The sequence below is a fragment of the Nymphaea colorata genome, unplaced genomic scaffold (assembly GCF_008831285.2).
Source record: "Nymphaea colorata isolate Beijing-Zhang1983 unplaced genomic scaffold, ASM883128v2 scaffold0611, whole genome shotgun sequence".
NCBI lineage: Eukaryota > Viridiplantae > Streptophyta > Magnoliopsida > Nymphaeales > Nymphaeaceae > Nymphaea > Nymphaea colorata.
Window position 1 is genome coordinate 8031 of NW_022205117.1, and position 13306 is coordinate 21336.

Below are 13306 nucleotides of genomic sequence, written 5' to 3' on the forward strand. Positions count from 1 at the left end.
CTTCGCCGAGGAGAGAGTCCAGACCGCCTACGCGCCGATCTCGCGGCGGGTTTGGTTGTTGACTGGAGGAGTTGTGCTGTGGATGAAGGCTAAATAAAGAAGGCATTACCTTGTTCCATAATTCAAATTATTAACTATGCAAGATGACAGGGGGTCAAACTATAGTGGAAAAGCTAATCAGGGTGGGATTGATTTGCCAAAATAAATACAGCATCAAGGTGGGCGAGCATCAGAAGCAGAATATTTCGAGTGCTTCCAGCTTGTCCTTGGTTTATTCCTGGATCTTGGTGTACTTGAGTGCAGTCAGCAATTTTTTGAAGGCCTCCCGGTCCACCCCCTCAGCCTTCGCCTTCATATCCGCATTTGAAAGGATCAAGACAATGTCAATGGCCAGTTCAACTTCGCTCAAAGCCTTCACCTTGTCCACACACTTGAATGAATGCTCCCACTAAGATAGCTCCTATTCCCTAAAGTACGTTTTGACAAGAGATTAAACCAAGATGGGATCGCTGATGAGTTGTTTATGGCTGATGAGGAAGGTCATCAGCTTGCCCAGCAGGTTCAGCATGTTGTGCCCTCCTTTTAGGATTTCAGTAGAGAAAGCCTCATCCTCCCACTCGAATACGCAGTTTCGCAGCACCTTCAGCGTAGCTTCTCTCAATTTCTCATCGAAGCTGACGATGTAGGGGATGAAGCGGATGTAGACCTTGTCCTCCACCAGGAACTTGCGCCCGCGTTCGATGGTGGCCAGGTTGACGAAGATCCCACCGACGATCCACCTCAGTGCAGGGGTGCTTTAGAGCAGAGCATAGAGGACCTCCACGATGTAGCCGCGCTTGTCGCCCTCGCCGATGACCCTCGCCAGCACTTCCTCTTCCTTCGATATGTTGAGCAGCAGCAGAAGGCTGAGCTACAGTTCGAGGCCCTTCGACTCCTTGAGTTTCAATCCTAATGGCTCGACCAGGGGGAAATACTCGGGGAGGAATTCTGCTTCTGCTGCGAAGTGGATGAGGGCGGAGAGGGAGATGGTGGTGAGTTTTGGCGAGAAGAGGTATTTGCGGAGGAGGGGGATGATGGCGGGGGGCGAGAACATGGATCGGGATTGAGGAGTGGGGGTGTATTGGAGGATGGCGCTGATGGTGCCGTGCTGTACTTCTGGGTTATTGTTGGCAAGCAACTCAGTCAGATCGCTCACCAGCTAGGCAGTAAGAGCAAAACTTTCCTCACCTTCCACTTGCACTTCCTTTCCTTTCTCTTCCATCAACAATCTAATATAAAAGAACACACCACCCCCATTACAATAACACAAGCATCACCATTTCCCTCTCCCTTCCCTCCTCTGCACACCGCCCCTTTTTTATCCAATCCTAAATAAAGGGAATGAGTATGCCGAATAAACTGTTTTAATCTAATCGTCACATAAATTTATTATGGCCAGTCCTGCCAAACTCTTCTCCTGTGTCGAAGCAGACGAGATCTGCAAAAGCCCGCTCAACCTCTCCCCCGCCAAACACCAATACTCCTTCAGCAAGAGCGACAGATTCAAAGTCAATAAGCCATAGTACCAAAATCACCACTCAGCTGTGATAATATCTATGACCTTCCCAGCATGCGCATGACTCGCAAAACAAGTACCCCCTAGTTGATGTAGGCCTCGGCTTCGGTAAAAAGACCGACCTTGACTACGGCAAGCATCGCCACAACATCACGCCCTCCCCAGACAACTATAAAATTGACAGCTTTGTTGACCTGAATGCCACCCACCAGCGCGGAATGTCCGCCCACATCGGCCGCGAGGTAGCCCTCCCCTCATCAAGCTAACCGCACCCCGCAGCTATATCGAGTTAGACCGCATCAAATTCCCTGGGCCTGGCCGGTACGACTAATTCCGCTACAACTAGACTCCTAAGTGGAGCATGAGGCCAATCACTAACCCTGAGCGTAAGTTCTCTTCGATCTAGTCTTCGATAAGACGACGCAGGTGATTGTTCCTGGTCCAGGCGCCTACGTTTTCAACCAATAGCTAAACCCGAAGGGAAAATACTACGCCTCCAAATACCGCAGCTCCGGATCTAAGGTGTGGAACCCGCCCACCTCCCAGAGATTCTACAAATCGAGCACCGATGCTCCCGGATCAGGCAACTACTTCCCACAGAATGACATGAGCGACTCGGGAAAATACGTCTTGTCCACCAACAAAGGACAAGGAAGAAGAAGATTGGATCAAGAGTTCCGAGGGTCCTTCGTGAACGTCCCCGCCAAGATCACCAAGAGTACTAGTTATGGGAAGTAGCTCCGGGACCAGGCTCATACCGCCTCCCCTCCGAGTTCGGACAGTACGACCAGCTGGCAGTCTCCAAGAGCCAGCTCGAATGACCTACCTTCTATTTTGCCTAATCATAACATCACATCCCCCCTGCCCTCCCCTCCCCATCCCTTCCCTCCCCGCCCTCCCTATCCAACGCGAATACCGTGGAACTTCTCCAGGTTATTTCGAGGACTATGTTCCAATTTGGCCCACGGAGGAGGCAGGAGGTCGGTGGGTGTGTATTTTGCGTATTTGAGTGTATGGGTGGTGGGGGAAGGGGGGGAGGGGGGGCGGTTCATTTGATGCTTGGGGTGAGTTGGTGGAATTAATTACATTATATGATGAAGGGGGGGTCAGTGTAGGACTACAGTTTGCTGTCGGTGATCGGGCGGGGCACCTACGCCAAGGTGCTGCTGGTGCGCAGCAAGCAGGACAAGCAGGTCTACGCGATGAAGGTCCTCAAGAAGAAGTACATCCTCGAGAAGAACCAAGAAAAAAATATCATGAACGAGAAGGATATCCTCGCCTCACTCTCGCATCCCTTTCTTGTCAAATTGAGGGAGTGCTTCCAGGATTAGAAGAAGCTCTACTTTGTATTAGAGTATTGCCCTGGAGGAGAACTCTTTGGACTGCTCACTCTCAAGGATCGCCTCTCCGAGGAACAGTATCACTCATCTGATTAAGATGCAAATTCTACGCAGCTCAGATCTTCCTGGCTCTCGATGCCCTCCACCAGCGCAACATCATCTACCGAGAGTACTCCCAATTTGACTCAGTCTTAAACCCGAAAACGTTCTGCTGGACAAGACAGGATACATAAAGGTGACAGACTTTGGACTATCGCGCACGCTCAACTACTAAGACGAGAAAGCGATGTCGATCTGCGGCACTCCAGAGTACCTGGCCCCCGAAGTCATCAAGAAGCAGGGCCACGACAAGTCCGTCGACTGGTGGTGCCTCGGGTGCATCGTCTATTAAATGGTTACTGGATTCCCACCCTTCCGCAACCAAAACCGCCTCGACCTCTTCTAGGCCATCCTCTACCAGCCCTTGCAGGTGCCCAATGTACGGTTCCATTTAGGCAGGCCTCTCCGAAGCTGCAGCACTTCCTGATGCGTTTGCTGTAGAAGAACCCCCGGGACAGGTTGGGCGCGATGACTGCGGACGAGATCCGGAGCCACCCTTGGTTTGAGAAGGTGAACTGGAACGCGCTGCTGAGTCGGTCGATAAAGGCGCCCTTCGTGCCGATCCTGACCTCCGACGCGGACATCTCCAATTTCGACGAGGAGTTCACGAGTTGCTCGGTGGAGTCCTTCAGCGAGAAGGAGGAGGGCGAGGGGGAGGCCGACAGCTTCATGGGCTTTGACTACGAGCAGAAGTGACCTGCTGATGTATATGTTTCGCACTTTGCTTTGCAATCGCTACCCACTTCCCCCATTATACGCCATTACACGCATCGGACAGCCACCCACAGAGAAATCCGCCCATCCACCCAAAAACGCATTTAAACGAAGCATATTCCAAGAATTATTTTAGAAATGAACGTAAAAATATATTGACAATGCGAACGGCCATCGTTTCTTTTTCGATATTGTGCTGTAGCAATGGCCTGGAAACGCTGCCCACGAATAAGCCAATTTGCACTAAAATCCTGAAGAGAAGATAAAAGTGCAACTGCCAGGGGTGGGTTATATTCGATTGGCTATCGGTTTGAATTGTATTTGATTAACATATCTAATGGGAGCGTCATCCATGGAGAAAGTGAAGAAGATCCCCATCGGGCTTTCCCCCGAGGATCGCGCAGAAAGACTGATAATCTACGACCAGTTCGACATGAACAGAAACGGCTATCTCAGCTTGGCAGAAATCGACAAGGGAATTCGCGATGTCCTCGAACTGCCGGAACTCTTCGATGTCAAGCCAGTCATCATCAGGGCCTACACAGCCTCCAAGGACAAGATCAAATCCAAGCACACCTTTGGAGATGACTACGTATCGAAGGCTGAGTTCAGATATCTCCTCATCTACCTCAAGCAGTACTATTATCTGTGGCTTGCCTTCGACAGACTGGACACAAGCGACGAGCGCAGACTCAGCGAGGAGGAATTTGTGAAAGGAAAGCCCATTCTGAAGAGCTGGGGAATCAGGGTTAAGGATCCCCATGCCACCTTCCAGCATCTTCTCTAGAAGTACAACGCCACTGCTCATCTCACCTTCACCGATTTCTGCGATTGGGCATGCCTGGAACACATGAAACAGCACCCCGACTCCGAAGGCCACGAAGATCTTGATTGATTCATGATTATCCATTATCCCCATCAACTAAAGTGCAACTTACGATCGTCAGCATAGGCCCAATCCCAATAACACCTCTTCCCTTTATGCCATGAGCACTAATCGGGAGAAAAACTATCAAATTTAACTTCACAATAGGTGCCGTTACCTTTAATTGCTCATTACATGGTGTAGGTGGAGGATAATGGGCAATATCATTGAAGTGGGGAGGAGTGGAAGGGGTAGGCCTGTTGGAGAGAGAGGAGGAAGTTGAGGCGGTGGATGTCCTAGACGCACCGCACCAGGGTGTTGCTGCTCAGCTGCAGCTCCTTCAGCTTGAAGTTGTAGATCTCGCTGGGACGGCCCGTGCTCCACGCCAACTCGCACTCCTTGAGGAATGAGTGGCAGTGGCCGACCAGACTGACCAAATCACCACTCTACAAACCGCCAGCCTGCTACTCTATTCGACGCATCAGCTACGCACCTACTGATCTAATGAGTGCAAGCTGCTGGCTAGGATTCATCGAATGGAAATCCTGGAACTTTAGGCAATGCTCTTGGTGCAGCAGCACATTTTCGGTGGGCAGGAACTTGAAACATCCGCTACAAATTTGAAACATCTATTATCCCTCCTCTCCCTCTTCGGTCTTATCCGGTATTTAGCTCATGGAGGGAGGGGGCAACTTAGGCATGTTACTTAGAAATTCTGGAAAATCTACGTAAGGTTACCCATTATTTTATTCTAAAACGATCCTTTCCTCACTCTAGATCCCCAAATCGCTGAACAGCCTGCGTCTGGGGGACCCGTTGGCCCGATCTGCCAGTCCTCCCTCAGGACTATCCGCGTTTTGGCCTTTGTAGGAGGAGATGGGCGGTTTGTTGTCTGCGGAGCTAGAGCCACACATGCTGCAGTTGCTGTTGTCCCCGTTTGCGCTCTCCTGTCGGTTGGTGCTTGCAGTGGTGAACAGCTTCAGATATTGCTTCTTCTAAGTCTTGAGGGAGGGCGAGCAGGAAAGGTCACCCAGCTGTCGTCCATTGCTCTCGTGGGGAGGGAGGGAAGAGGATTAGGGGGATTCGAGTGGGGATTGAGCGAAACTCTTGGCAGTTTTGTTGGCGATGGATGGCCTGTTGGAGGAGTGGGGGAGTTTGAGGGGGTGGAGGGTGGGCCTGGTGAGGGCGGGGATGTTGGGCCGGATGCGAATGGGGTGGAGCTGCCACTTCTGCTGAGTTTTGGCGAGAGGAGAGGGGTGTTGCGCCATGCTGAACTCGATGATTTGATTTAATTGTATAATGCATCGAAATTAAATCAGGAAAAGCAACATGAGCATTCCCAGCTTACATAATTGCTAAACTGATATAGATAAGCTCCGTTGGAAATTTAAAAAAAATAATCAAATTTACAATTCTCCAGTTTCTTTGCAATCGATACGCAATCTTCCACTATTATTCAAAGAAAAGCTTGAAGTTGCCTTTGATTCATGTTCCTTCCTCGGATCTCTGCGAGGGTGGGGTGATGATGGAATTTTGATAATTATTGCAATAACTACACCACCATGGATCTGTACATCCGTGCCGACTGGACCAGCCACTCCCAATACCACATCGACTTCGCCCGCGGCTCCATCATCCACTCCAGGGCAGCCAGCCGAGGCCAGACCAACCGCCTCTTCAAGGAGCACGAACTCGGAGGATCCCTCAAGCACCTCTCCTACCCGCAAGCCGCCACCTTCTTCAAGAAAAATCGTACCGCAGAACTCTACCTGCAGTACCTGCGCGCACTGTACCCCTCCCGTCACTTAGAGCGCTCAACTAGGTGGAACGCGTGGCCCTGCAGGCCACTCCCTCCTTCATCAAGAACCACCGGCGGGTGTTCGAGCGGGCAGCCAATACTCTAGACTACCCGATTGCGCAGAACACGACGGTGGGATTCGTGCGTAGCGCGCTGGACAGGCAAAAGTTGGTGGACTACATGACGAGGCTGACCGGCGAGTCGATCAGGTTCGGCCAGGTGGCGCAGGCGAGCGAGGATAAGCAACGCAGGAAAGAGATCGTGGTGGAACAACTGCGCCAGATCGCCTTCGCCAAACAGTGATACGCACTATTAATCATACAACAGATAGCAGCATTAGCAAACAACTAATAAACAGTCTGCGTCATTGACTAAGCGTATGCAACATCATCTCCTGACAACTCTATCAATGAAGGAAGTGGCCATGTCGAGAGCCTAGACAGGGCGATCCATGGGCACCAGATGGCCTGCATTGTTGACGATCCTGAACTCCAGCAGTCCTGCGCTCTTCATGGCTCCCACCACTTTCCCATTGATCTTCCAGGGAGTGAACAGCTTGGTTCTGAACTCCTCAGACTGGGTGAAGTGGATGCGGTCCACCCACTTCATGGTCCCTGGGCTTTGCACAATCAAATCGTCCTGGCCGTTGTAGATGAGCACTGGAAGGCCCTTGTAGAGCAGCTCCTCCACCAGGTTGATCTCGTTCTTCATGAAGTCAGTGTAGAGGCCCTCGTAGACCTTGTCCGATTGGCTGTCGTAGACGATCTCGGGATTGAGCTTGTAGATGTCCTTGAGGATGGAGGGATCGCGGAAGTAGGGCTGCAAGAGCTCTGAAGTTAGGAGGGAATTACCGTCGTAGTCTCCGTCGATCTTGATGTCGTAGACGTTGATGTCTCCCGCCTTTTCGACGATGTAGTCGATGGCGTTGTCGAAGTCCAGGTGGAGAGCATCGTGGTCTCCGAGAAGGGCGTGTCTGGAGCCGTTGATCAGGATCTTCTAGAGGCGCATTCTCTCCTGGAAGTCAAGGAGACCCATATGATAAGCATAGGTTCCCACTTCTGACATGATTTCATAGGGGAAGGTGAAGCCATCTCCGATAGCCAATCCCTTCAAGCCAGTTAGGAATCCCCCTTCCTCTTTTGCCTTCACGATTTTGCGAGCAATGGCCGGCGCGTACTTGCCGCCGTAGCTTTATCCGAAGATGACGAGGGGACTGGAGGGAGGAATGGAGAAGTTGATCTGACTGAAGCACCCCTTTCCGTTGTAAAGCTCATAGAGAGCGCGGTAGAAATCAGCAGCCACCTCTACATAGCCTATAATCTACCATCGAGGGATTTGACGAAGGCGGAGTCGGATTCAGCGTAACTGAGTCCTGTTCCGACTGGCTGGTCGATGAAGAGGAGGTTGTACTTGTTGGCCCATGTGTAGTTGTTATTCCTGATGGTCGTATCGAATTGCTTGAAAAGCTGAAGAGGACCGATCTCCTGCAGGTTGCCGATCTGCGAGGAGGATCCAGGGCCTCCGTTGAGCCAAAGCACGGTGGGGTAGTTGCGCAGTTGCGATTCGGATCTCACATCCTTTTGTCCGTAGAAGAGGAAGGCGAGGGCGGAGTTGCCCTTTCCGACTGTCAGGTACCCGCTGGCCACGATGCCGCTGTAGTTATACACCTTGGAGAGGTCCACCCGGTTGCACGAGGTCTCGATGACAGGGCCATTCTCTGCGGACTTGAATCCCTACTGTTGGGCTCCAGCGAATCGCTCCTTGGCCATTTTTGAGGTGTAGAGGGATAGGGCGGGTAGTATGAGGAGTGCTGCAAGCAGCAACCACCGCAATGATCGGATTGCCATTGATATATAGATTTATGATTATAGATAGGCATCAATTGATGCAGAAATAATAATATCTTGAGAAAGAGGGAGAGATTGTGCGAAAAGAATGGAGGGATCAAAGCTATTGCGGATCGTCGAAGATGTATAGAGTGTCCTCTTTCTTGGGCTTGGAACGGAAGGGACTCTTGGAGCTGGAAATGTCCTCGTCCAGGCCATTGAAGACGAGATCTTGGCTAAAGACTGTGCTACTCATGCCGGTTTCATGCGTCTTGGTGCTTTCGTAGATGTTGTTGTTTCGCTTCTTGATGGTGCGGTTCAGCTTCTCTTGCGTCTCCATCAGGTTGGTCAATTTTTGGATCTCCTTCACCTTCACCATTGCTACTGGTGTCTGTACTCCCGAATGTGGATGAACAGATCCATGAACAAGGCAACCACCACCAAGATAGAAGGGATAAAACCGAAAGCAAGGACTTGGAGAGGAGGACCAGAGCGAGAAGGGCAACGTTGAGCAAGATTTGGTTGGTAAGCCAGATATGGGGGTGCAGTTTAGCAGCCTTCTTGATGGTGTACTCTGCAATAATGAAGATGGCCTAAACTCCGAGGGCGATGGGGATGAGATAGACGGGAGACACGTAGAGGAGAGAGAGAAGAGTGGTCTTCACCATGACTCGCACCTTGTTGATGCGGTGGATGCTGCCCACTGCCATCCACAGGTTCACCACCCCGACCACCACGAACAGCAGGATGCCGATTATGTAGAAGAGGGAGTTAGAGGTGAAGTAGTTTAGGTTGTTGTAGTAGGCACCCTGGATGCTCATACTGCCAGCCATTATCAAACCAACCTAGAAGAAATTGTAAAAGAAAATACCCACCACCTTCAAACCTTCCCTTCTCTGCGGAGCAAGGATGGCTATAGCAGCCATGATTAGGATTAAAGCGACAACCAGACACAAAGCGCTGAGGTATGTACTGGCGATGGTCATGTTGGCGTAGAAGAGCAGGTATGAGTTGGGAGATAGATCGGGAGAAGCAGCAAGGTCGGAGGTGACGAGGTTCAGCCACGGGAGGTCTGGCGTGAGGAAGCCGTAGCAATAGTCGATATACTCCATGTAGGCAAGACTGAAGATGACTCCACCGCATCGCAGCACAAACACGTGGGAAATGATTTCCCTTGGTCGTCGCTCTGGGGGACGCTGATGGCTGCCTTCACGAAGTAGATGACCAGCATCAGCAGGGTGACCACTAGGCCGAAGTAGTGGTAGTTGTAGGGCAGCTGGGTGTAGACGCTGCGGATGAAGCTGGGGTTGGTTGCGGGGTTGGAGAGGGAGAGCGACCCCATGTGGTCGGAACTGGGCAGGATCGACTGGATGGCCGGTTCGGTCATGTCAGCTGGAATGGTAGTTGAGATTGATGTTAGAGCTCAGCAAGCGGTGGGGAGACGGCTTTTACTAATCGGAAAGCATCCTAGCAGCAGGCATGGGCCGGTAGAGAGTATTGAAGTTGGCGCCAAGTGGATTGTTGGTGATGAAGACCAGCTCAAATTACCCCACCCATCTATAGTTGTATATGGTCAAACTCATCGAACTGTTGCTGCCCACCATGGTGATGGTGGAACTTTGCGTCAAATTGACAGCTGTCTGTGTGTTAAACGTTCCCTTCACGATCAGCCGGTGCTTAAGGTAGTTTTTATCGATGTATTCAGTCACCAGTCTCAACTAGCTGTAGGGCACCGTGGAGATGGTCTTCAGAGCAGTGCAAATGCCTCCACTCAGTCCGTAGTTTCCCAAGCAAGCCTTGCACGATCCTGCAGCCGAACAAGAAATGCAGCCAGTTAGGGTCGAATTGCAAAGATAGCACAGGTTGTCAGCCGAGTTCAGGTAGTAAGAATCACTGCAGAGGGTGCAGGCTGTGGCGCTGGAACAGTCAAGACAACCGGTAATGCACCACAGGAATGACAGTACTGGCGGCAGCGTAGTACCCGCTTTGGCAAGAAAGACAGACAGTGGTGGAGGTGCAGTAGAGACAGCCGGGCAGGAAGGCGATGCAAGTGGCGCATGATGTTACGTTCATTGTGTAGCCTCCCTGGCAGACAGTGCAAGAAGTAGCTGAGCACTCCGCGCATCCCTTGAAGAGGTAGAAGCAGGATTGGCAGGTGAAGTTGGCTGCTAAATAGGACCCTACCATGCACTTGAGGCAATGGGTTGAGGTGAGGCAGTTGAGACAGCCAGTCATGCTCAAGCCGCAACTGTAGCAGGCGTTGGAACTGAGATAGTAAAGGCTGGAGCAGGTCACGCACTGAGTGGGTATGACTGCGTTGCAAATCTCGCATCCGTTGACTTGGCAAATGGAACATGTGTACTGGCAGTAAGGTAGTAGCCGGATTGGCATTGCAACATTGGCTGGAATTGCATAAGACACACCCTGCGATTTGAGTGCTGCATTGCCTGCAATTTCCACTGCTGTTGAAATAGTATCCGGATAGGCAGTTGATGCAATTGGTGGAGTTGGTGCATGTGATGCACATGACGTCAGCACACTGGGAGCAAGCATTGGTGGCTGTCTTGTAGTAGCCTGACTGGCAGGAGAGACACACAGAGGAAGTGTTGCACTGGCTGCATCCTGGCATCGTGTCGCATTTGGCGCAGCTGTTAGAACCATTTAGGTAGTATTGATCCATGCATGTGAGACAGACACTAGTTCCATTGCAGAACTGACATCCAGGCATCAAAGAATTGCAGGGAGAGCAGCTTGTTCCAGACACTATATACCCTTACGCGCACTCGGTGCAAACTGTAGTCGATGTGCAAACCTAGCATCCATTCATCAGTGTATCGCAATAGGTGCAAGAGCCTGTTTGGAAGAGATAGCCAGTGAGGCAAGCCTTGCAAGTGGTCCGTTGTAACAGGCAGAGCATCCCTAAGCGCAAAGCTGGCAAGTCAATCCCGACAAGTAGTAGGGATCCATGCAGTTTAGGCATGCACTGTTGTTGCAAGATTGGCAATTGCTGACTAATCCCGTGCAGGGACTGCAGGCTCCAGCGCTGGAATAGTAACCGAAGGAGCAAATGGAGCAAAAACTGCTATTTCTGCAGGAGAGACAGTTGGAAATAGAGGAACACAGGGTGCAGTTCATTCCTGATGTCAAGTAGTAGCCAAGACTGGTGAGACAGCTCAAACAAGTTGTCTGGTTGCATGTTGCGCACCCAGCTGATAAGCCTAAACAGCTGCTGCAAGTGTTTGAAGCTGTGAGATAGAAACCGTTTGTGCAGCTGGTGCATAGAGATGCGCTGAAGCAGGAAGAACAATTGGATGGACAAATCGAGCAGGCACCTGATGACAAGTAATAGCCAGAAGCGCACTGATTGCATTGGGTGGCGTTGCAGAGAGAACAGGGCCAGACGCACTTCACGCAGCTCGTATTAGCTGCATTCAAACTGTATCCCAACTCACAGGAGGTGCAATAATTGGAAGCAGAGCAACTGGCGCAGTTGGGAATCGAACCGTTGCAGTTTGTGCATCCCTGGGTGGAATTAACGTAGAATCCTTGGACACAACCGAGGCAGTAGGTTGCGTTGAGACATGTGGGACAATTAGCAGGGCAAAGATTGCAAACTCCACCGGAGAGATAGTATTTGGGAAGACAATTGATGCATACAGTGGAGTTAGAACAGCTTGAACAACCAATACCACATAAGGAACAAACTCCAGTTGATGGACTAAGGACATAACCACTGATACAACTTGTGCAAAAGGTAGAATTAAAGCAAGTTTGGCAGCCATAAGAAATTTCACATTTGGCACAATTTGTGCCATCGTAGTAAAGACCACTCTAGCACCTCAGACAAGTGGTATTGGTGCATTCCAGGCATCCAGCAAGCAAATTTTGGCACTTATTGCATGTGTTGGTTGCGCCTGCGAAATAGAAATTGACATTGCAGGAGAGACAGACGGTGGCGCTGGTGCAGGTGAGGCAGTTACCCGAGCAGGGCGTGCATGTGCCTGAGCTTTGGAAATAGCCGGGATGCAGACGAAGCAGTAGGAGCTATTACTGCAGACGTAGCAGCCGCCAGAGCAGGGCATGCACCCTGTTCCGTTGGTGTAGTATGAGATTATGCATCGGGTGCAGGTTGTGGAATTGCAGGCGAGACAATTAGATGGGCAATTGGTGCAAAGACTCGAGCTATTGAGATAGTATGATTCCACACACTGGTTGCAAGCAGTGCATTGTAGCAATCCGTGCAGTTCTGGCGACAACGAATACAGGTGAGGTTGCCTGCATCGAGGTAATAACCGCTTGCACAGCTGATGCATGCAGTGGCGTTGTAGCAATTGACGCAGTTGTTGACTCCGCAAGGAAGGCACTTGGAAGTGGAGGCATCGAGGTAATAGTCACCATTACACCGAATGCAGGTGGAGGAGCTGTTGCAGGTGACGCAGTTGGGAATCGTCTGGCAAGAGGTGCAGGAGTTGCCTGCTAAGTAGTAAAGCGAAGAACAAGCCGTGCATATCGTTGTGGAATTGCAAAGGACGCAGCCAGGGATGCTATTGTGGCAGAGCGTGCAATTGAAATTAACAGTGTCGACTGCGTAGCCATCCCCGCAGACGAAGCAGTAAGAAGAGTTGGCGCAACTGAGGCACCCGATCATGGCTGAGCTGCAAAGGGGACATCCAGTCGATGACTAGAACGTTCCAGCGGGACAAGCCTGGCATGAGCGTTTGAAGACCCTAGCCATGCCCGATGTGCTTCCAGATATGTAGTACTGGCTATCATAGCTAAAGACTCCAGACATGACTGTCCCCGTTCCCGTCCAGTTAAATAGCAACCTGTTGGTGCTATTCTCATAGATGAGCACATAGCTCTAAACTCCGATAGCATACACTGAGCCATCCTTTGAAAAAGCCACGCTATTCACGTTATTGCTTATGGGGACGGACCTGTTAAGGTTTTGGTTGGTTCCTCCACCAGTTGGCTGGCGTGCACTGGGGTATATTATAAATCTTTGGCCTCCAGACATGGCGGTGATCAAGGTCCAATTGACCATGTCAAAGTCGAGAGCGATGACCCTGTTACTGCTACCGCTTTGACTATCACTCCAGATGACTGCAT

General features: G+C 50.9%; 1 protein-coding gene across 1 annotated transcript; it reads right to left on the minus strand.

Moving 5' to 3' along the window:
- Positions 1 to 10123: 10123 nt before the first annotated feature.
- LOC116245276 (uncharacterized) lies at positions 10124 to 10858 on the minus strand. Its single transcript, XM_031616910.1, has one exon. The coding sequence runs from the start codon at positions 10856 to 10858 to the stop codon at positions 10124 to 10126; it is 735 nt and encodes a 244-aa protein (XP_031472770.1).
- Between the last annotated feature and the right edge of the window lie 2448 nt (positions 10859 to 13306).